The 23288-nt window shown below is 37.3% G+C and overlaps 2 protein-coding genes across 3 annotated transcripts; both read right to left on the reverse strand.

Moving 5' to 3' along the window:
• Nucleotides 1-245: 245 nt before the first annotated feature.
• LOC131300085 (uncharacterized) lies at nucleotides 246-10724 on the reverse strand. Its single transcript, XM_058325755.1, has 7 exons — nucleotides 10580-10724; nucleotides 5608-5658; nucleotides 3968-4118; nucleotides 3759-3875; nucleotides 3591-3679; nucleotides 1241-1295; nucleotides 246-676 (listed from the first exon to the last, which is right to left on the reverse strand). The coding sequence occupies exons 1-6, from the start codon at nucleotides 10655-10657 to the stop codon at nucleotides 1275-1277; spliced, it is 507 nt and encodes a 168-aa protein (XP_058181738.1). The 5' UTR covers nucleotides 10658-10724; the 3' UTR covers nucleotides 246-676; nucleotides 1241-1274.
• Nucleotides 10725-14235: 3511 nt separating this feature from the next.
• Nucleotides 14236-19694, reverse strand: LOC131300084 (uncharacterized). 2 transcript variants are annotated; one of them, XR_009190864.1, is made up of 7 exons: nucleotides 19327-19694; nucleotides 19109-19201; nucleotides 17382-17526; nucleotides 17166-17276; nucleotides 17005-17087; nucleotides 15160-16913; nucleotides 14236-14626 (listed from the first exon to the last, which is right to left on the reverse strand). XR_009190864.1 is itself a non-coding variant. In XM_058325753.1 (7 exons), the coding sequence occupies exons 1-7, from the start codon at nucleotides 19528-19530 to the stop codon at nucleotides 14547-14549; spliced, it is 774 nt and encodes a 257-aa protein (XP_058181736.1). In that variant the 5' UTR covers nucleotides 19531-19694; the 3' UTR covers nucleotides 14236-14546. The 2 variants fall into 2 exon arrangements, 1 of the variants encoding a protein (XP_058181736.1); XM_058325753.1 differs by having other exon boundaries at nucleotides 16856-16913.
• Nucleotides 19695-23288: the final 3594 nt, after the last annotated feature.

A 23288-nucleotide genomic window follows, 5' to 3' on the forward strand; every position in this document is an offset into this window, starting at 1 on the left:
CCACCTCGATAGGTAGTCTTTTGGCTAAATAAGCCAATTGGCTTATTTATCTTGTTTTTATTTAAAAAAAATTCGCCTTTTTTAGTTTAGCGTTAAATTTTTGTGGATTATTGGTTTGACTCGACTTGGAAAATTAAAAATTGTCTTATTTTCGTCTTTATTCAAAAAAAAAAAAAAAAGAGATTTTGATGAAGCTTCCTCTATGAGTGTGCCTGTTTAGTGTTTAGTCAAGTCCCAATAAAGAATTTCACGGCCTTAACATAGTACTCCATCACAACTTTAGAAACATTGGTCAAATCAAACTCAAATTGTACCAATAGAACATACTAATAGATCAGATGTTGCTAGTACAATGCTCTCATTCCAAAGGGAATTGAAAACACTGCAAATTGTTTCTAAACAGCGCAAAGTTGATTCCAATCCCTTTCAGGACAATGTATAAGCATGCCTGTAGTGACTAGCAAGCACCTGCTGCATCACAGTAAAAAAGACTACTACTCTCAGTTTTCTATCAAGCAGCATCACAGTAACCAAATTAGATGTCACGCTGTCTATTCAATGGGTAATTCAACATAGTCAGAGGTAATTTCGGGTTCTCAGAGAACACCCCATTTAGCTTGCAGTGCATTCACAACCGCGCGTAGCTCAGCATTAGCATTCAAGTCCAACTGGCTAACTGCAAACACAACCATGAAAGATGACAAATCAAGTGAGCATTTAGGTGACAAAATTTTCCAGAAGAATTACCACAAGGAACTTTCAGAACTCTATGGAATCAACGCAGAATAAAGAATTACAACCTGAAAACAGAGCACCACTGTTTTTGGCGGTTGGCATACTAAGCACAGGTTTCCAATGTCATTTATAAGTTGGAGAGGAAAAAAAAAACTCCACAACACTTCACAAACTCTCTTGACACCCAACATATATGTGAGTTAGAGCTACTATGTAGTTGAATTAAACTAAAAAAAAAGAGTACTATTTTTGGATGCCTTTTTACCAACAATCTGGAAATCCTGAATGCTCTGTGAGTGTTGTGCCAGTAATGTGAATGTCATTTCTTCGAATTTAATCGAGACCTAGTTAATTGAGTTCTTAGAAACAGATATTTGAACCTCATCATGCCAAAGATGAACATGGAAAGGAACATTTAGAGGTGCCGTACATCTAGACAGAAATCACGACTGCATTTCTAAATGTACATCTTAGTAAGCAACTTATCATAGTAATTCAAAGTTACCTTTAACGTAATCCTCTATGTGATGATCGATCTCTTAGTCAGCAAAGTTTCCAACCTGCATAAGTTCCAATGGAGCATATGTCAGCCTCAATTCTTAAGTCAGTTACCTAGTTGTCTTCTCGGTGACAATGATGCTTGCTTTGTTGGTGAGCCAAGAGTAAGCCACTTGAAGGTCTAGTTGTTGTTGAAATATTGTTAGCTTGATTTAGGAATGAATAACATGTGTTTCTACCGTTGGTTTGGAGGCTTTGTGGATAAGCCACATATGTTGACTATGTAGTTATGTGATTGTATTTGATTTGAAGATTCAGAGTAATCCAAATCCCAGACTCCGCCCGTCTATTTCCTTATAAAAGTGTGTGTGTGTAATGAAGCAAGTATTGGAGTTGAGTGAGCAAGAGAAAGAGACGTGAGAAGTGTGAATCTTTGTATAGTCAGTGAGCATCATCAGTAAAAGAGTATTTGATATTGTGTGTGAATCTCCTCCTCCCATCAGTTGTTCGTATTTTCTCTGTTGTTTGAACTCTCTTTTCATTTCCCAAGCACCAAAACAAATTAGTGGCTGGCATATAATTCAATATCCGGGGCTACATATTACGTAGGGCAAAATATAGATTACCTCATTGTGTTTTAGGCCTTTGGGACATCACCTCCCTCACATTTTAAAATGACCAATTCACTTCCTCGTGGGTTTGAACTAAAGTGCTACTGTTATCTTTTCCTTCTAAATTGACGGAAGGTGTAGTTCACACGCCTATTATGAGAGTTGGTTTGAGAAAGACAAATAAATAAAGTTGAACATTATGTTAAAAGACAACTGCTGTGTTTGAATGAATTTTTGAGAAATTTTGTAAGATTATGAGTGGAGAAAGAAATGAGAGTAATAATTAAAAGTAGAGGTACTGATTGGAGAGAGATAGAGAGAAAAATGATAATAATGATTAAAGATAGGAGTGATTAATGATTAAAAATAAAAATAATGAGTGTTTTTTAAGTTAAATTTTTTTTTTTTCAAAAAGCAATCCAAACAAAGCAAGCATCACCCTTCTTCTTCCTCTTTAGGCGCCACCACTTCCAAACCCAGCCCAAAATCAAGCTCTGCTTGCGCCTAATCCAACAAATTGAACACAATTATGCAGCCAATTTGTGCTTCATCATGGATTCGTGGTCTTCGTCTTCAGTCGGCTCTCTCTCTCTCTCTCTCTCTCTCTCTGTGCCGGCGTTCAAGGCCCATATCCTATCTACCAACAAATTTATAAATTTATACCAATCCCTTTGCAAATTCACAAAATACGTAATTTAATGGTGATACTATTTGTTTTAGTTGGGCCAAGAGGTAGGGTTACAGGTAAATAGTTCGAAAGTTTAGATGGGTTTATGAGGTGTTGGATGTTTTGAATGGGAAACATTAAGCTGGTCCCATGGACTCAAAATGACAAAAGAATCGAGGAATCCGCATTTCGTTTACAGGAAAAAATATAGGAAAAAAATTATTGTAATTCAAAGCTGATTTCGGCAGATCGTGTACTGATTCACCGTTGCAAAGAGCACATCACCATGGCAATCCTTGAACACCGACTGAATTTCCACGGAAAGATGGATTGGGATGAGAGAAAAAAGAGACAGGGTATCACAGTCATTTAACATCTTCGGTGTTAGAGTTGCACTTTAGTCCGAAATCAAGAGGAGGTAAATGGGTTATTTCAGAATGTGAGGGAGGTGATATGCCAAATGCCTTAACCACGAGGAGGTAATCTATACTTTGCCCTATTACTTATTATCCTATATACGTTTTACCCCAATCAAAATAATTTATCTTGTATTCAGATCGTATTTCGTAAGTTCTAGAGATAGATTTGGTTTCCAATAGAGCCATAATATTAACATCCAAAGAAAACATTATTCGAAAAATCAAAAGAGTATATTAAAGGCCCTAACAATTAAATCAGGAAAACAGATTCTAACTTTCAAGAAAACCATATTAACAGTAGATATGACATAAAAATCAACCAATCAAAAGCCTACTTATAAATTAATCATGTATGAATATAAAAAATTTATCATGTTAATCGAAAAAGAAAACAAAAGTCCACTAAAACAAGCTTTCAGTACCTGAAGTGATGAGATTAAAGGGCTGTATTTGTATTTGTTCCTTTTGAGGCTTATAAGAGTGGTTAGTCTGATTTTTTCAAATACTAGGGGACACTAGTGCAATTCATTACGGGAATAAAGGATTCAAAGAAAAATAATGCTAGTATACACTTTTGCGGGTGGGAAATAGGAATGTAAGATTTTAAAAAAATGGAGGATCGATGGCAATAATGAAACCCCATTGAAACCCCTCACATACCACAAAGAAATATGACTGATCATTGCTAGAGGCAGTAAGATATTCTTGGAGATTAGTTCCATCTAAAGCACCAGCACCGGACAAGCAACCTACACCGCAAGCACCACTTATTAATAATCCATAAGTTTCGCATGAAAAGAAGACAATCCTCTAAAATCAAATACTAACCTATTTTCATATAGTCTTCCTGAATGCGAGCAATTACGGTGGGGACATCTGGAATCCGTAGCATAAGTTCTTCAGCTGTGTCAGTACGTAGAATCCTTCCAGTTTGGAATAGCCCTCCTGCACCTTGTCAACTTGGCATGAGTGATGAACAATGTATGTATTGCTAGGTGCATTCAAATAGGGTTAGGAAGAAAACAAATTTTACTTACCGAGCACATTCTCAAATGCTGTAGGTGCAGAATCTTTGATAAAGTCTGCTTGGGGCCTGATTTCATAAATGCCCGGACGCCCAAAATTGATATAAACAGCTTGTACCATGCCACTGGCGTTAAGAGGGCTGTCTAGAATAGCTTGCAGCGCCTGATAGCATAACAAGTGTGGTTAACTCAAAGCAAAAAAACTCAAAGCAGACAATTTCTAATGGATTCCCTTGGTGAACCATAAATGATATACAAAATTACCAGCACAAGGGGCCTTTCTGATTATCAAGCAATATTAATTCTACAGGGATACCCTTTGGGTAATAATCATCAAAGAGAGGTAGTTGCACAATAAAAAGATCATAATTCTTCATTGTTGGAACTTTAAAAAAAAAAAAAACCACTAAAATACTGGACTGAATGCTACCTTGTATTGTAACTTGTAAGGCACCAGAAAAAGGTTTGTTCCTTTAGGCACATCGTAGTTCTCTTTGTTTGATATTTTCACTCAGTTTGCAATGAAAATAGGTGTTCAAGTGGAGGTGGAAGAGTGCAACAGTGAGTGCAGAGATTTATTCAGTACTGCAATGAGTGCATAGCTCAATGTGAAGAGCTTGTAAGAGCATCCGCAATGGGTGTGTTATATTTGTGTATCAAAATATTTGTTAAAGTATGTGTTAGAATAAAAAATGGGTCCTACAAGTGTTTGTTAACTTAAAAGTGTGTTAGTATATATATGAGTACTTCAATGGGTTAGTTAGGAATGTGTTAACTCTTCAAAATAATGTATCTAAACAATGGCTATAATAAAAACTTTTACAATGACTATATGTCACCAACGTCATTTTTCTGTAATGAAGGAAAGGCCAACGGCCTTGTTCCTGCCACTCCACTTCCCATTTAAAAGAATTATGTTTAGAGCATGAAATCCCATTGCCTATTTTGCTTTATTCGTACCTTTAGTGTTCAACGCATATATAAAAAAACAATGAAAAAGGCAATGGTAAATCAAGCTAACGGTAAATTTTCAAAAAAAAAAGTAGTGTGGGCATTTATGTTTTATGGTTGAAGTTTGAATTTATAGGGATAGGACCCACTTATTGTTTGTTAACTTCTTTGCTAAACTTGATAACCATACTAACACACTACTACATTTAGCACACTCTGGTACACTCTAACACACAAGCATTGTGTCACAAAAAATACAATTTTGTTTGTTAAATCTTAACACACACAATTAACGTACTAGTTAACAAACCCATTGCGGATGCTCTAAGGTGTAGATAACTTGGAGATATTTGTGAGCTATCAATGTGGGCTCAATGAGTTCATCATGTTCATCATCCTCGTGGAGATGGCAATTTAAATGGGAGAAACTTGTTCTCCAGTATAATTTTATTCCTTCATCTCGATAGTCAAAATTTCCGATCTGAGCATCTTAAGTCAAATTTAGGAAAAAAGACTCCAATTGCTAGGTGACTGTTTCATTTATTTCCATGTGATTCTGACCTCAACATCCAAATTTAAGAGGAAGTCAAGTTTTCTAATCTTACCACTATAAATTAATCGTTTAAGAATAATAAGTATGCACCCGAGGAATAGTTATATCAACTATAATAAAATTGACTAAGCCGAATCTAATTACGAACCGGGAGATATACAGCAGTGAGATTCTCCAGATTTGGCCGTAAAGGAACAATCTACATAGATGTAAAAAGGACATGAATTCTGCATTAGAGTGATTGGATTCAAAACCTGAAAGAAATTTTCAAAGAGGCTGCTACGTGTCAAGCGAAATGTTAAAAGGTCATCACCACCATGCTATACCCATGTTGTGATGTGAGGTTGGAGAATGCTAGGTTGTTAGCTTGAGCTACCAGATAATAATCTTTTATAGAAACATAAATACAGATATTGCTGTTTGGAGATTATGCCATGTTTGGCACTTCCTCCCCATGGAGTGAGCAACACCAACTTACCATTGGAAATGGAAAGAAGTTCAAAACTAATTTGTGGCTAATCAACCTCAAAACTCTTTTTGTTGGAAAGACAAAAACCACAAACAAATCATTAGCAGCCATGACCATTAGCAAAACCACCATGCCAGCATGTGACAGAAAACAACTATTGTGTTCACGTGAATTTGTATAAACAGAATGCAGAACGTATACTACAGGAAATGAAAACCTTGACACGCTACATACGTCAATTTATTAAATTTGTACTTTTGAAGCAATAAACATCCTATAAATAATGACTTTTCAAATTGTTCATGCAAAACACTTTTTATAGCACACTAACCAATTTTTCAACATTTTCTCTTGCAAAAACTTCAATCCCTCTCGATTTTAAGTTTATTAGTTTGACTGTCGGGAAAATTTATGGGACTTTGAATTGAAATATTCACCGATTCATTCGCTCTGATGTTGTTCTGGCCGATGCAAGGTCTATGCATATTGCCCAAGAAAATAACACTGTGGTGGAGGAAATTTTAAGACCCAAAGATGCAGCTCTTACTTCTACTCCAACCCCTAATGGGCATGATCCTGTAGCTGTGAGTGCCACAGATCCTAAGGCCGAAGCTTCAATACCAACTATGCATAAGCATGGAAACAATATAGCTACTCCTAACCAGTCAATGTTTTAGCAGTTTGTATGCACTGAAGCAGCCTCTGAATCTGATCAAGATAAAGAGAACCATGATGATTATGATAATGATGATAGTAATGCAAGTGTGGATATTCCTCACCCGCTACTTCTCAAAGCAACCAAGGTCACCAAAAGGAAATCTTCAGGCTCCTAAAGGCCATGCTCAGTTGTCTACAAATATATCTAATAGTAAGGTCAAAAAAGTAGTTGTTCCAGGTAGAGCTCGTAAACCTGCCACAAGGTTTAGATTATGAGTTTAGCTACATGGAACATCAGGGGTGTTAACCATCCCTCAAAGCAGCGGGCTGTTTCTAGGTTTTTGTCAGAGTATAAAGTGGACTTCCTTAGTCTGGTGGAAACAAAGGTAAGGAGGGTCAGTTTCTCCTCCACATGCAGTAGTATCTCTACAACAATGAAATTTCATGGGAACTACCATACTAGTGATATGCATGGATTATATTGTTTTGGAATTGTTCACAATGTCCAGTTGATTAACTCCGCAGAGCAAGTTGTAACAGTTAAAGTTGGTCATAAACAGCTCAGGGTACGTAAATCTCACTGTTTCAGTGGTTTATGGGGCAAATAGAAGGGGTGCTAGAGCTCAGTTGTGGTCTGATCTAGCCTCTTTACCTATTGCTTGTAGTGAACCATGGGTCCTTCTTGGTGACCTCAATGATGTTAAGCATGTAGATGAAAAGAAAGGGGGTATTGGCATTGACACGAGTGCTACTCAAGATTTTAATGACTGCCTAGATACTACGGAAATATTTATCTTTCTTATAAGGGCTCCTTTAATACTGGAATACTAAGCATGAAATGGTTTGATCTGTAGTTAGTTGGATAGGGTTTTGGTAAAAGGGCACTGGCTGATTTCCTTTCCTAACTCCGAAGCAACTTCATTCCTCCTGGTAAAAGGGCTCCAGGTCTTGTTATGGTTAAAGCCAAACCCCCCTCAGGCTATAAGCCTTTCAAGTTCTTTAACTTCTGGACAAAACATTCTAGTTTTGGAAGTATTGTTTCAAAAAATTGGCAATCTACTATGAGGGGACAAGCCATGCACCAGCTTTTCTCTAAGCTAAAAGCCCCTAAAGCTGAGCTCAAGGCACTTAACTCCTCAACATTTGGTAATAATTCTGACAGGGTTCTCAAAGCTAAGGAAAACCTTTAAAAAATTTAGGTGGATATTCAATCAAGCCTTGTTCCTTCTGTTCTTATCTCTGCTGAAAAAGAAGCCCTATCGACTTATTCTGATCTTCTATTTGCTGAGGAGGCTTTCTATACGCAGAAAGCCTAGGTAAATAGGGTAAAGTGGGGGACCAAAATACTTAGGCTTCGTTTGGAACTTAGGGAAAGTGAGAGAAAAAAAGGAAAGTTAATTTTCCCTCCAATTGTTTGGATTGGAGAGAAAGAGGACAGAAAATAAAAGAATTCAAGTTTTGTGAATAGTAATTTTTTTTCCCCATTTTCCCCCATTTCCCCTCTCATTTTCTTTCCATCACTTTCCCTAAAAACCAAAAAAAGCCTTATATTTTCACAAAAAGGTGGCTGCTTACCGGGCAAGGAACAAGCTCCTATATAATGATTCTGAAGGGGTGAGGCATGAAGGAAGTCAAGGAGATTGTAGTCGAATACTTTCATGGTATACTTGGGTCTTCCATTCCCTATCCATCTAATGGCATCAATAGGGTTAAGGAGCTTATTCAGCCTTGTTTATCTTGGCAAATCACTCCTAAATACTCTAGTTTCTAGTGTGTTGTTTTGGTAGGCTTCTTTGTGGTAATTCTTGTTTTCTTGTTTGTTTCTTTGTAACCAGTAAAGGTGCACGTCTAATGCACGTGAGAGGTACATAGAGACATAGAGAATACAGGAAAAACTACTATTGGAATCTTGTATTTGTATGTATCCAAGAATCACATAAGTAGTTGCTTACCCAAAATAAAGTATCAATTGTTTTGTGGCAAAGAATCTCGATGGTAGAATGAGACAATTAATGGCCTTATTACTTGTAGCACAGTAAAAATGGCACCACAAATGTTCTCTCTTATCATTGGGGAAATGTACGAAAGTATGAAACCCAAGTACCCAACTACAAATTCACCTATTTATAATTGTTCACACATATTTTCATCAACCATGATGACTTTTCCTAATAAATGTGTCTTTTTAAGTAACACTTGTTAGCCCAAGCATTACAATATCTTTTCCCAAAAGATACCTTTTAGGGTAAAACATTGCAATTCTTCACTTTTTTTTTGTAATTTCATTTGTTTATTAGGGGTATTTCTGGAGTAACAAAGTGTGGGAAACACTTTCGTATCTTCCCACTTTTTAAAGTATAGTAAAGATAAAGATAAAGATAGGAAGGTATGACTTCCTTGTTTTGCTGGATTCTTCCAATAATTTTTTGATTACCAAAACAATAATCACCGTTTGGAAATCTAGGTAAATCATGTTTCAAGATGTGCCTACCAAAAGGTTTTTCACAATGTGATTAGCGTTTCCCATAACTACGAGTTCCTGAAATGGCAAACAGTGCAATCACATTACAACGATGCATCCAGGGATTGCTTAAGACACAAATTAAGGAGAAAATGCATCTGCTACGGTGCTACCCAACCCTAGCCCTCAAAACTGTCTGTTGACTTCCGCTAGATTTTCATTTTGAAATAAACGCAAATCAAAGGCAAAAGAAATTAGAAGATAAAAGAAAATATAGAACCAATTCGAAAATGAATACATGTTATCTTTATAAAAGCAATTCGAAGGGTTGCGTCTGGTCAATTTTTCTTTTTTTAAATATTGTTCTTAGTCTTAAATTCCAATCAATTTTTGAAACCAGCCAAGGAGGCAGGGCAAAACCACCACCTAGAGTTCTGGAAAGAGAAAAACCAAACTAGTAAACACATCTCAAAGGAAACGGCTCCTCTTGGACTGGACCAAAAAGTTTGCATCAAAGGATCACTTGCATCCCGATGATTTAACCAGTACTTTTCATGGATTCTCATTTTAAGTTTCTAATCAAGTACAAGTGTGATAACGTGGATGTTGATATGTACTTCGAATGATGGTAGATTACCAAATAACAATTTGGATTTTAAAAAAAATTGGTTCAGATCCACGGCCTCAACTATTCAATCCAGCCATACAGAAATGGTACATAAATTAAAGTTCATACATATAGGATTTTGATATTCGCGCTTCACTTTTTACTAATGGTGCTCTACTTTGTTTATGAAATTACTAGTAACTTCACTTAAAAGTGGAGCGCCATCAGTAAAAATAGAGCGCGAAAATCAGTTTCCATTTATGATTATAAAAATATAAGTTTATAAAAGCTTAAACAAGTGCAAGTTATTAACACTTTCATTGTGTACATATGTGTATTGAAGTTTACATATGAAATTCTCATGACATACATAAATACGTACACACACATTCCATGTTTGCAATCCTTATCAAGCCGAATAACAGCAGGTTCAGTTTCAGCCTCATTTATTAAATTTAAACAAGACTAAAATTGTGGCTTAGGTTCAGTTTATATAGTAAACGAATCGAACTCGAACGAGCCTTTACGGAATCAAGCCTCGTAACGAGTTCACGAATGACTCGGTTGACCCTCGACGGAATGTTTAATCAGCCATCCTAAGAATGGATAGGAACGGATATCTTCTCAAAACCCTAAAGCACCTTTCAAACCCCTTTTAACAAAACCCTACCGTCACAAAAACCTAAATTAGTAAGGACGCCTCAAAACCCTAAATCAGGGGACAAATCTCAAAACCCTAAACCACCACAGAGCAAGATTTATATGTATCCATAATTAATTGATTAAAGAAGTAGATAAAAAAAAAAAAATCATTAATTAAAGAAGAGAGAGAAAGTAACGAATAAACAACAATAAATGTTACTGTTCATTTAATAGGGGTGGGGTTGTAGGATAAGTATTTATTTTATTTAATTAGTAGTAATTACCCCAGGAAAGTCATCTTCTGGTTGAAATGGAATTGACTCGAGAAAGAAGACAACAGTGGGCCTCCTCCTCTGCATCATTTTTGTGGATGAGAATCGCTTTTGAATCCTTGAATGAAGGAGACAAAAAGTTAAGAAATGAAGAGAGAAAAAAGGGAGAGAATAATTTGGGCCTACCTGGAGCTGATAGTTGTAGGAGTATATCGCATACAAATGTTGACCCTCGACTGGGGCATGATTCGAAAGATACTCTACTCCTGTAGTAGTGGAGTAGTTGTATATTGGAACGGGTTGCAATAATGGCTCTCGGGTTCGGGTAGGCCTGAAATCCAAATGTTGATCCGAAACTCTGATCCTACTCAATAGTTGATCAATGATCAGTGGGGTTAGGGTTTGTTTTTTTATTCCTTTTCTTCTTCGCCGGCTGTTTGGCTTGGTGTTTTACCGGCTGGTCTCGATCCCCAGTCCAGTCCAGTCTAGTCTGTACCGGTCTAGGTTTTCTAGATCCGGTGGATATTGGTAGTGGGTGAATAATCTCTTTTAGATTAGGATTTGCTTGTTAGGCTGGAGTTTTCAGCTGCGTTGGGGCCTCTTTGTGCAACTGGATTGTGCCGACAGCTTCGGTAGCGTGATTGGGCTGTAGTTGGGAGTTTTGGCGTTCGGGTGTGATCTTCGGTGCTTCGCTGTGGTCTTGCAAGTTCGCCGTTTGGCTTGCGGTCGCCGGCTAGAGCCTGAAGTGTCAACAAGGCTCGCACCGATGTGGTCCTAACCTTGTTTTTGGGGTTCGCTCATCAATGGTTACTCGTCGGCGTGGGCGTGCTTTCTGATATGGGTGTGCCGACGTTGAGCTTGTCTGGACTTCTTACTTGCCGGGGTTTCCTCTTCGGCTAATTGTGGATTTGAGCTAGGTGTCTATTTGGATACTCTACTATGTATGCTGAGACGGGTTCTTATGTACCGACGTAATTGCCAGCCTGCTTCAATAGTCGGTGCCTTGCGTCTAGGTTTAGATAGTTTTGGTTCACTCTTAGTGAGGACATCTGTATTTGCCTTCGGGCTCTCCATGTTTAATGGATTGAATCGATTCAAAAAATAATAACCTCACTTTTAATCAGCTTCGTTGAGTACAAATTTAAACCTTTTTGTTTTGATGGATTTAAGAAATTGAATAAAATAATTAGTCTTCAATTCCCTCATTTTCTCGTCCGAAGTAAAAGAAAATTAACCCCAAATTAAAAGAATTTTTGAAAAGAAGTTCAAAAGAAAAAATTAACTGATTTAGGGCTTGTTTGGATAGATACTTTTTGCACTTTAGATCGTGTTTTTTTTTTCCCCTTCTGAATTTTGGTTTTTTGGGTAGCATAAAGCATATACGCACAATTGTTGATTTATTTTTTTCTTTTACCTTTACACTTTGTTTGGAACTTGTGGAAAGGAAAAAGAAAAATAATTAAGAGAGAACGCAGAGAGAAAATTTGAGAGAAATAAGCCAAAAGTTGAATTTATTCTGTCATTTTTCCTCCTCATTCTGTAAGAATCCAAACAAGAGAGAAGGAAAATTTTTAATTGTTCCTTCTCTTCCCTTCTATTCCATAAGTTCCAAACAAAGCTTCCCTTCTCATCAAAGTATGTGAAATGTTGCGATTAAGTTTGTTAATTGGTGTTTGATCCAATCACTATGCATTGCGACTGAAATGGCACGAGTTGGATACATACGATTTTCAGTACAAACAATTTTTCTGACTCATGCTATTTTTAAATTATTTTTGTTCCTTTCTTTGTTAGGAAATAGTGCAATATCCGACCATGTGTTTCACGTACATGTGAATGCAGTATTCGGAAATATGAATCATATGCAAGTATTTTTAAATTGATATTGTTTAAACTAAATAATTGGGGACCTAAAGTGAAAATCTAAAATGGGTTTTTTCAATTAGTTGTTATTTAAACTTGTTTCTATAGTTTTTTTTATAGATAAAATTACCAATTAAATTTTAGTGGTCATGTTTTGCTAAGTTAGTAATTACTCCCTCCATCCTTATTTAATTATTCACTACGATTTTGCGTGCATTTTCAACGACTTATGTCTCTCGACGTAAATTATATTTTATATTTTTGAAATCATTGTCTTATAGAAAAAATTGAGAACTATCAAATAAGATCCAAATTGCATATTTTTAGCAATATACGTTGAGAGATATAAGCCGTTGAAAATGCACGTAAGTGGACAATCAAATAAGGACGGAGGGAGTAGTATGTTCTTAATCTTTCTAGTGACTTTTTTTTATCGCTGATCTTTTCTGTGACATTGTTGATCTTAAATGGAATTTTATCAGTTTTAACTTTAAAATTCATTCCGTTGAAAGTCGACGTAAGTATGGAGAATGCATTGACTAGTCCTTTAGGGGAACCAAAAGAGCACAATCCACTCTGTCCGTAAAGAGTCATGTCATTGGAGGCTTGGAGCTTGTTGGCTCCGTCCCATTTATTCATCTATCTTCTCAAATGGATATTTAGGCTAGGGATCCCTTTTATTCATAGATTTGAAACCGGATCAATATCCATCTATCAATACATCTATCTTTCGATAGAGAAATAGACAGAGATAGAGATCTCTATCTAGATCTATCTCCATATCTAAATATAGAACCAAGTGTAACCAATGGAAGGTTCTCACTCATCCTGTCCTCGCATTGTTCTCCGACGATGTCCCCTAGCCGAAAGGGGCCACCATTCTCATTCTTGAGGGACATGCATCATTAGTGACTTAATCCTGCAGGACAAAGTCACTTTCTTTACACACACATTCATGTGGGTTCAACAAGGATCGCCTTTCAATACAATGATAGACCTAAGGCGAAGATAAGACAGACGCAACACTTATTTTGAAACTCGTTTCATTCACCCTCGCGAGAGTATGCTCATTTCATGTCTTACTACAATAATTGAAACCGCTCAATTTATTTGGATTCACTTGTTAGTAGGAGACTAAGCAAAAATATAGCTTAACCGGATATTGACAAGTGCACAAACTTCTAGACGAAGCACTTACCGATATTTGATTGAGCTAAATATTATCATGATCTCCTAACAAATGAATTTGGAAAAATTGAACGATTTCAATCAGCAAATTGAGACACGAAATGAGCATACCCTAAGCTACGAAATGAGCATACCCTCGCCGAGGGTGAACAAAGTGAGGGTGAACAAAGTGAGGGTGAACTATTTCGACAGCAGAGCAACTGCTGATTAGCACTAATGCTAAAAAACATAGATACATATAGGATAGCGATTTTCACACTCCCCTTTTTACCTTCCGCACTCCTATTTTTGTTTTTATTCACGTGAAATTATCATTTTACCATTTCATTAGTTCATTGTTTCACATATCAAGGGGTAATGTAGTAAATCCACATAAATGAAAACGAAAAGAGAGTGAATGGTAAAAAGGAGAGTGCGGAAATCAATTCCCCAAATATGTATATAGGGCCAGCTCTTATAGTAACAACAGTCCGTTCAGTTACTAAAATGTCGAAGTGTATAACTGCACTTTTTTATTCGTTAACAAAATCTCTTGATGGCCAAGTGTATTTTCTGACGGCATGGACCATGCATAGTCCCAACCTTGTACGAATCAACATTATTCTAGCCCACATGGATTTAGCACGATCATTCAAGAAATTATCTCCGCTACAAATATCATACATCTAAATTCCTGAAACTGCAGATTGAATTTGCAACGTAAAAAGAAGCAATGGCAACTATGTCTTACACAACTCTAGGCCCAACATAAATTAGCTAACGCCATAATGATTGGAAAAAAGAAAAAAGAAAAAAAAAAAACCCTTCCAAGTAAAAAAGGTGTAGATTGAAAAAACGACACACACAAACCCCATGACATAATGGAAGGCCACAAGCTGCATGATAACTTATAAACCTTGAACAGGTGTTCCTAAACAATGACACCATTTCACAGGATCTTCCGTTGTCTCTCCACGGCAATGCATATACGTCTCAAACATACTGCAGCGCTCAATGGAAGAACAGAGACTGCAAAGGCAAAGATATAGAGGACAAGAGTATAATACATCAATACCACTAAAAAGCAACCATTTTCTAACTTCTATAGACTGAGACCATAATAAATTGTCCAGAATGCCTCAACAATAAATATCCACATCAGGAGACACTGACTTTAACAATGGCCTCCAAAAACTTTATCCGAAGCTACTGCAACTCCATAACAAGGTAAAAAGACCTCGGTTGAAAAAAAAAAAAAAAAAGGAAAAAGAAAAAGGAAAGGGTCACAAAAGTGTTACAAAGTAGAGTGGACTGTGGAGAAGCATCAATTCCTCAATTATACTTGATGACAAGAATACGTTTTTGATGATTACAAAATGAAAGAGATGACACGAAATAACTCCAATGTGACCAAATAATCAAAAGCCAAGGTGCTTGAGCGTCTCCCAAAAATCAAATTAACAATGGTTGGTTTGCTGGTTTCATTGAAGTCCGGACTCAAAAGAGTTAAGAATCAAAGACACTGGGGTACTACAAAAAACAGAATGGGTTGGAAAAAGTACCGCTTTATTCTTTCGAAGACTGAAATCCAAAAGGAATTACGGAGGGAATTCTGAAGGACTCCAGAAATAGTTCAGTAGAAGCACCAGATGGCGACCGAGGAAAATTAAAACAAAATGCTTTGATTGAAGCAGTCGGATGATCAAAGCAATAGTGAATGGTCTGATGGCAGATCGGCTATAAGAAGACTAATTTTGCCGTCAAAAAAAGACTATAGGAAGACTAAGCAGTAGATATTGCGTTGGCCAGAGCTAAGTGCCCTTTCTTCTTCCAACCTGACATAGGGATAATTCCAATGCTGAACCTTTGGTAGATCATGGGTAGATTGTAACAAAGCCTATGAAGCACTGGCACTCCTAGAAGTTGCTGTATCCGTATCCGACACGCCAAGGATACGCCACCTGGCGTGTCCATTAAACTTAATTAAAACTTTTCATGGGGAGGGATCCGTATGGGGACACGGCAGGGGTAAATATGCATTTTTTAAAAGTTTTGTTGGGTTAAATGTGCATTACTACAATTTTTTGGGTTAAAAATGCAGTATGATGTATATATGATGCTATCTACATACAACTATGTTTCCAACGGTATCAAATGAATATTATTTATTTCCATGTCCCCTGCCATGTTGGTGTCCCCATTTTTAAAAATCCCCTGTCCCGTGTCCGTGTTTTTGACTCCATGCCACGTACAACCAGGCCATTTAAACTCCTGAATTATCGTAATGTTTAGTAGGGTGGCCACTCAAATAACCTTCCCCTTAATTGCACCACCAGTATGGATGTTCTAAATCGAAGCACATGGACTGGAATGTCCAACTTTGCATTTAATTCCATTTAGTCATTTTAGTGAACCCCTGATTCTCTTGCGATGTTGCAGCAGTTTTGATGAGCTGTAAAAGAGGCATTTCCGTAATTGCAATTACAAGAAGTAACTTATCTCATATGACATGTCAACTAGAGTGCAGTGTAACCAGCCAGCTAAACCATGTTGATGGATCAACCGTAGGTTTGCTTTTCCCATAGGACAAAATGTTGGTTGAATCGATTTAATCTGTCTCCCACGACTTCCATTATGTTGTTTCAACTCGCGCCAGTTGGCTTCACAATCCCCCCCCCTCTGAGAGCAAACTAATCTACCATGCTCAGCCAGGCAAAGATCTTCAAACAAGGAAGGCCAGGGAAAGAAACCGAGATTCTCCCGTTTAATCCAAACTGGCTTTCGTTTCTCAGCCAATTAAAAATAACAAAAACCATGTCACAATCGCACACCTCTGAGTGCAACCTAATCTACTATGCTCAGCCAGGCAAAGATCTTCAAACAAGGAAGGCCAGGGAAAGAAACCAAGGTTCCCTGTTTGCTCCAAACTGGCTTCCATTTCTTAGCCAATTAAAAATAACAAAAACTGAGAAGAGAAGAAAACCTAATGTGCTGAGATGATAATCACACGAGAACAGTTTTTGTGGCATAAGATTCTCGTATGACGGATCAGATATCACAAATCAGCCGAAATCCATGCCATTTAAGACAAACTTGAGAAGCATGTGGGGACAAGTGGACAACTACTATGTTACAAGCAGAAATTATTTACCAGCCACTGGTGAAGCACAGAAACATCTCAATTGACTAATAGATGCATGGAATGGAATGGTACCAAGGCTGAAAACAATTAAGAATGACCATTCTGATGGAAATAACCTGACACAAAATCGTTGATGTAGTCACAATCAATTTTACCATGAGCCATTGCACCAACCTGGTTGAAAATTTCCAATGAGATACAGTTTACAAAAGAAAATATGAAATCTAACTCAACGCGTGAAAGCCGATAGTATTTATATACATACCACGAAAACAAGACTTTGATCATTGTTAATATTACCAATGTAATCCCGTATGTGTACGGCCTTCTTTGAACTAAATGAAAGACCTAAGGAACACCATTGCTTCATGTCATTCAAATAGTTCCACAAAGAATGGATATAAACATATAATTTCAATGGCTCACCTATTACATGGGAATTTAAAGGTAAATACTTGGTCACAGGGTTCTCAACAAGACGCAGAAGTTTCTCACCCTTACCCCTTGCTTTAATACTCAACTTCTGCAGTAATTGTGCTGTAAAAGAGGGAAGATAGTAGCACAGATGAAACAAAAATGAAAGCAAATTGGTGCACGTTGGAGAATGAGAAGGCTGATATCATTCAACAGAGGGAAACTCACACATCATGGCACAAAACGGCCCCAAGGTTTTTGGAATGTGCGTATGTGGCTCAACCTTAATGAGAACCCCTTGAACAGTTTTGATATAAATCGCTTGTACACCACCAGCCATGCAAAGTCGACTACCCATAATTTGAAGGAGAGCCTGAACATATGTAAGATTTGCACGAAAAGACAAACATGAGCATGAATAACAAAAAAACACAGAATTTCAGTCCTAGTAATTGTTTGCATTTAGATTGGAACTTCTCCCCGGGTATTACTTTAGCATTACTTCTGTATCAGATAGGATGCTTTGGCCAAATGGTTCCTTTTTGTTTTCTCTGGATTTCAGTTTATTTGATAGCTGTGTAGTTCTACCAGAGGTACATACATCTGTTAATTGTTCTACTTTGTTTTAGCGGAAATGTTATTTTGACTTACCAACAAAATTAATTTTCATGCTGAAATGACCTGGAGCCAAAACTTTCTCCATAAGGCTTCATAAATCGAAATGACACCAAAAATTATCTAATTTTGACGTTCGTAGCTCGTGGCCCAGTGACTGGTACATAATGGCTATCTAAATAGGATACCCATTCCTAGCTTGGGCGATCTTGAGATCCCAAAAGAACTGAAAATGTTGATACCAGAAAAATACTTGAGTTTAAATACCTCACATTGCAAGTGTAAAGTATAGAATGGTTCAAACACTTCATGTCATGCAAATAGTGGCTCCAGCAAAAGGTACATAACGACCAATACTTGATGGTGTAAGTGTCAAATTTCTTGCCACTTGCCAGTTTGTCTAAGGCCCTCTCCAGTCGTGTTGCTAACAGTGTGTTTGAACTTTGAAGTGTTGTGTTATATGACAAAGTGATGATAGTGAGACCCAATCGTATCTTAATATTACAATGAGAGATAGCATACGGTAAGTAGGCAAAGGATTTTTCCCAAAGAAATTACACCCGATTAGGGTTGCAACCGAGCCCAGCCAAGCCAAGCTTTGTCGTGTTCGACCTCGGCTCTTCAAACCTAGTCTAGCTCAAGGTTGGCCTGAGTCGAGTCGAGCTCAAATAATCGAGGTCGAGCTTGGCTCGTTTACTAAACGAGCTTAAAACTTGAGCTCATTTACTAACGAGCCGACCCGAGCCTTGACCTGCTCGTGAACAGCTCGGTCCATTTGCAGCCCTACACCAGATGTCCCCAAGGTCCTCACAAACCAAGATAGAAAAATAAAGACAACTGCCGACTATTTTCTTTTTGTTAACAAACCTTCTTTTAAACAAGGCAAGAAAAAAAATATAACAAAAGGAGAGACGTGTGACACTTCGAGCAGGTAAGACCTTCAACTGGCTCAAATTGAGGAGAACCTGACCTCTTTCTTCACAATTGAAGACTTCTAACAATATTCAACTCGTCCTTTGTTGATTCAAAAACGTCATATTTATACAAGAAAGATTGATACCCACTAGTACACATTACCCTACAAAATAGGTTAATTATCCCACTATCTAACCAACTCCTAGTCTCCTACTACTACTACAACTCAATTTCTAATACTTAGAAAAAACAAATGCAAAATGATTTTAATAAAATAGGTATGCAAAAGATTGTGTGCCTGTTTCTCTCCCCAGGCCTAAGTATTAGAACTGAAAAAACCTGACAATCTGTACGAAGGTTTGTCAATTAACTGAAGTTCAAACACCAGTAAAAAGGATTTAATCAACAAAAGGATAGTTATTCACCTCGTGAATGATATCAGGCCTGTGATCATAAGGATTCATGTTCTTTTTCCGTAGGAAATCAGCATGCTCATCTGGATTTAGAATTTGGTAGCTCTGTAGAACGTGATATGTATGCAAATAAGGAGGACAAAAAAAAAAAAAAAAAAAGGCAAACAAATTTAGATAACACAAAAAATTCTGGCAAGAGAAAATATTGGAAGTAGTACAAGCTTTCTTACCCTGCCAACATAAGCAGGAGCCAGAGAAGCTTTCTCTAGCACAAAGATAACCCTGGGTGGTTTTGGATCTCGACTTGAAGGGGCTAATGGGATCCCAGGAAGTAGGGGAACCAGCGAGTGGTCATCGTCTTTTTCTCTTTCATCATCCCCCCTCAGTACACACACTGCGTCGTCCTCTTTCCTCCTCTCAACCTCGTCTCCCATCTCCTGCACCAAGCAAATCCCTTTGATTTCTCTTTGCTCCAGCCCCACCCTGATGCACTTCTGTATATATATCAACTGTAGATAAATATATATACACAAACGCTAGCTGCGATTGCAAAGGTCGAACAGGGCCAGGGGAAGAGAGACTGCCACTGGCGCCCACCCAATACTAAACCGACCAATTTACCCTATTAAAGCCGGAGGACTGCCAATCGGGTCGGGTCGGATGAGCCCTAAAGTTTAGAAGAAATTAGGGAAATTCCTGGCTAGTCATATTTTTTACTTAGAGTTCTATGCAAACTCTTTTTTGTAGAATTATTTCATTCGGCCTCTTTTTAAAGATGTTTTTACTATTTTATCCTTTTGCAAAAATTTTATTTTACTCTTTTGCAAATTTTTTATGGGGTGTGAATTCTTGGGGTGTGTGAATTCACACCGTAGAGTTCGCACCCACAAAATTCACACAATGTCTACAGTCTGCACTATTTACACTTCTTTGCAAAATTCACACCCCAACTACACTATTCACACCCAGAGAATTTACATGTATTTGCAGATTTTACACTTTTTTTTTTCAAAATTCACACCTCATAATTCATACACCTCATATTCTTGGTGTAAATTGTTGCAGCCAAACCTGTGCTTCTTTCCACCTATGTTTCTTTCCTGATGTTACGGTAAAAATTGAATACAAGAACCTCGGGAGTCCAATTAAACACCCAAAAACTTCAAATCCACATCAATTTTCAATTAAACACCCAAAAACTTCAAATCAACATCATTTTTCACATATAAACACAACTGAAATGTTAATTCATAATTCTTTTAAAAATATGACGACAAAAACCAATACATTGTTCTAACTCTTTCCTACATCATCACCAGATTCACTACTCTTTTACTCGACCTTGATTTGAAACACGTCATACCTCTTCTCTTCTTTCACCTTTGGCGGCACAAACTTTAGCGTCTAGGAGCAAAAGGCGCTGAAATATCCAGATCTAAAATCGAGCTTGAAAACCCTACCTCGCAGAAAGAGGCTTACGATCTAGGCGGTGGTCTTTGACCGGTAGAGAATCTGCTGATGCAGAAGGCGTCGAGTTCTATTTCGACGACGGCGACGACGACGATGGTTCATTCGGCTAGATCGGTGGGGCCGATGGCGGGCAGTGAAATTTAGAAGATCGGAATATGTAAATCGATGCTGCGACGGAGCGAAGGAGGAGGCACGACGAAGTGAAAAAGACGATGTGGTGGAGGCGGGGTTGCGGGGGTGATCGAAGGTGGAGGTGGGGTTGTAACATTCCTAAATTTTTAGATAAATAAAAATTTGAAATGTTAATTTTTAATTCGTTAATTAATTAGGTTCATTAATATGACTACATGATTAAATGTATAATTGTAACGCCCCGATTTTCGGACACGTTAATTAAATCATTTCTAATTGATTTAATAATCCATAAAACTGATTTAAGAAATAAAATTTTATTAAACAGAGTTTAGCAGTGAAAATCTCAAATACCGAATTCAAAACAACTTAACTGTCTTACAACCCAATGAAATAAAAACAGAGTTTGACAAACGTGATAAAACTTTTGGAAATTCAAATAACAATACTTTAAATTAATAGAGCTTCTAAGGGTAGGGTATCCAAGGCTCGACAAACTCCCCTTCCTCAGCTGGGAGATCCTCACCCTGATACTAATCAACTTGAAGATGATTCTGCTATTCGGTCTCTTGATTACCTGGCATAAAACGCCAGCCCAACGGCACCATAATGAGTTTTAAAACTCAGTAGATATTCCCAACCCTACTAACCCCTTATTCTATAGTTAGCAGTTCGACGATATAAAATTGACAACATACAGAAGGTACAGAATAATATCACATCAACCTTTTTCTTTACTATCCATCAACTTACATGATATCTGAGGATTCTCTCCACGAGATCCTTTTCCTCCTACATCCACTAACTACAACCGTCTCATGGGTCCACCCTTCGTCTTGCTTATCCTGTACCAGGATCCTAGGTGAGTTCACCTAAATTATATATCTAGCATGTTCTCACTGAAGACCATAACAGGAGGATTGAGTCATCCCATGACGCATCGTACATTAGGGTCGGACATCACCTACCACTAACTATAACCGTCTCATGGGACCTATTCCCTCTTGAACGAAAGAAGTAAATTTTCCCATGACGCATTATAGATTAGCGTCACAACATCTCTCAATACAGGGCCCCATTGGTTACCCATTTCAACACGGGGACCCATTGGTTACCCTTGCCATAGCCATGGCTCAAATCACAATTCACAATCTCACACCTTAACACTTTATCAGTTTCCATTTACTTAACACCGTCTATGTGAGTTACTACTCGTAACCACCCAGTGAACCTAAGTCCGACTAGAATGTCCAATCATATATTTCCAACAACAACTGAATCTAACATGATACATTTCAATGAAAACACAAGCAAAGCAATTTATAAGTGCATAAACATGTAGATGTTAGGATTGGGCCAAGGCCTTTCGAATTATTTAAAATTCACGACTAGCTTCCAGTTACGTTTCATTTACTCCACTGACCTTAGTTAGGTAACTTAGTAGTTATTAAATTCTTAGCGTTCAACGTATTTTTAAGATTAAAAAAATTATAATAATAAATAATTATTATTGTAGGCATCAGTTTGTAAGTTTCTTATGTAACCCTTAACATTTTAATTATCCCAGGCCTTTATCAGTACTTTACTTAACGAGATTTTAACTATACAGTTTACCTATATATTGTTACCAATTGCTCCATTAATTTAATTAGTTCATTGGTTCGTTCAAAGGAGAACTTGTGTTAGTTTAAGTTCTTAGAGTTATTTTATTTGTTCTTCGTAACTACTACTTTTCTAGTACCAAAGATCAAACCTAATGTTTTTACTATCGATCCATTAGGGTAATTTGCCACTGTAATTATTTTAAAATAATAATAATAATAATAATAATAACAATAATAATAATACTATTTCCGTAACTTATTTTGTACCTTGTTTTATCATAAAAATACAACCTATTTGGCATCATTCCAAAAAAAAATCTTTATTTTACCACAATAAAGTTTAGTGAATGGTTACTTACACATATCAAAACTTACATTAAGCAAGATCAATTAACATACAATTATTCTAAACAGTATCATGTCACAACAGTGAAAGAGAATAAATCAAGTCAAAACATAGTCTAGGGTCAAATCCGAAAACTAAAGACCTACAAGGGTCCAAGTGTAATACTGATCTAGCATGTTAAAAACATTTCGTTCATGCAACAGTGACTTTCAAAAGAAAATAGAGTCGTAACTGGTTTCTCAGTTTCGGTCCGTGATTTCGATTCCTACTATTAAACTCGTTTAAGAGCCCGTTCCAGAAACAAAATAAGAACTTATTTTTTGTGTAATAAGAAGGCTTGTTCCTGAAAATAAGAAGGCTGCTACTTATTTTGGAAGAATTTATATAGGTACCGACCGGCAAGGGAGGGAAATCGTACCGGCAGCCGCGCCGGGCCGTCTCCGGCCACCGGACGGCCGATCCGAGCAGTCCAAAAATTCTAAAAAAAAAAAACGAGGGGGCTTACGCAAGAATCAACGGCATCCAAGGTGTATAGGGTGCTTGATCCGAGCACCCCTTTTCCGTATAGGGTGCTTGATCATATATACACGGAAAAGGGATGCTCGGATCAAGCACCCTACACACCTCGGATGCCGTTGAT

Source organism: Rhododendron vialii, chromosome 9a, assembly GCF_030253575.1.
Source record: "Rhododendron vialii isolate Sample 1 chromosome 9a, ASM3025357v1".
In the NCBI taxonomy this organism is placed as follows: Eukaryota; Viridiplantae; Streptophyta; class Magnoliopsida; order Ericales; family Ericaceae; genus Rhododendron; species Rhododendron vialii.

Coding starts and splice junctions, on each gene's coding strand:
- LOC131300085 (XM_058325755.1), bottom strand. CDS start 10,657: ATGATGCAGAGGAGGAGGCCCACTGTTGTCTTCTTTCTCGAGTCAATT. Junction 5,659..10,579: donor CAGAAGATGACTTTCCTGGG/GTAATTACTACT, acceptor ACATCTATGTAG/ATTGTTCCTTTACGGCCAAA. Junction 3,876..3,967: donor AGCATTTGAGAATGTGCTCG/GTAAGTAAAATT, acceptor GACAAGGTGCAG/GAGGGCTATTCCAAACTGGA.
- LOC131300084 (XM_058325753.1), bottom strand. CDS start 19,530: ATGGGAGACGAGGTTGAGAGGAGGAAAGAGGACGACGCAGTGTGTGTA. Junction 19,202..19,326: donor CTCCTGCTTATGTTGGCAGG/GTAAGAAAGCTT, acceptor CACGTTCTACAG/AGCTACCAAATTCTAAATCC. Junction 16,914..17,004: donor ATCAAAGTCTTGTTTTCGTG/GTATGTATATAA, acceptor ATTTTCAACCAG/GTTGGTGCAATGGCTCATGG.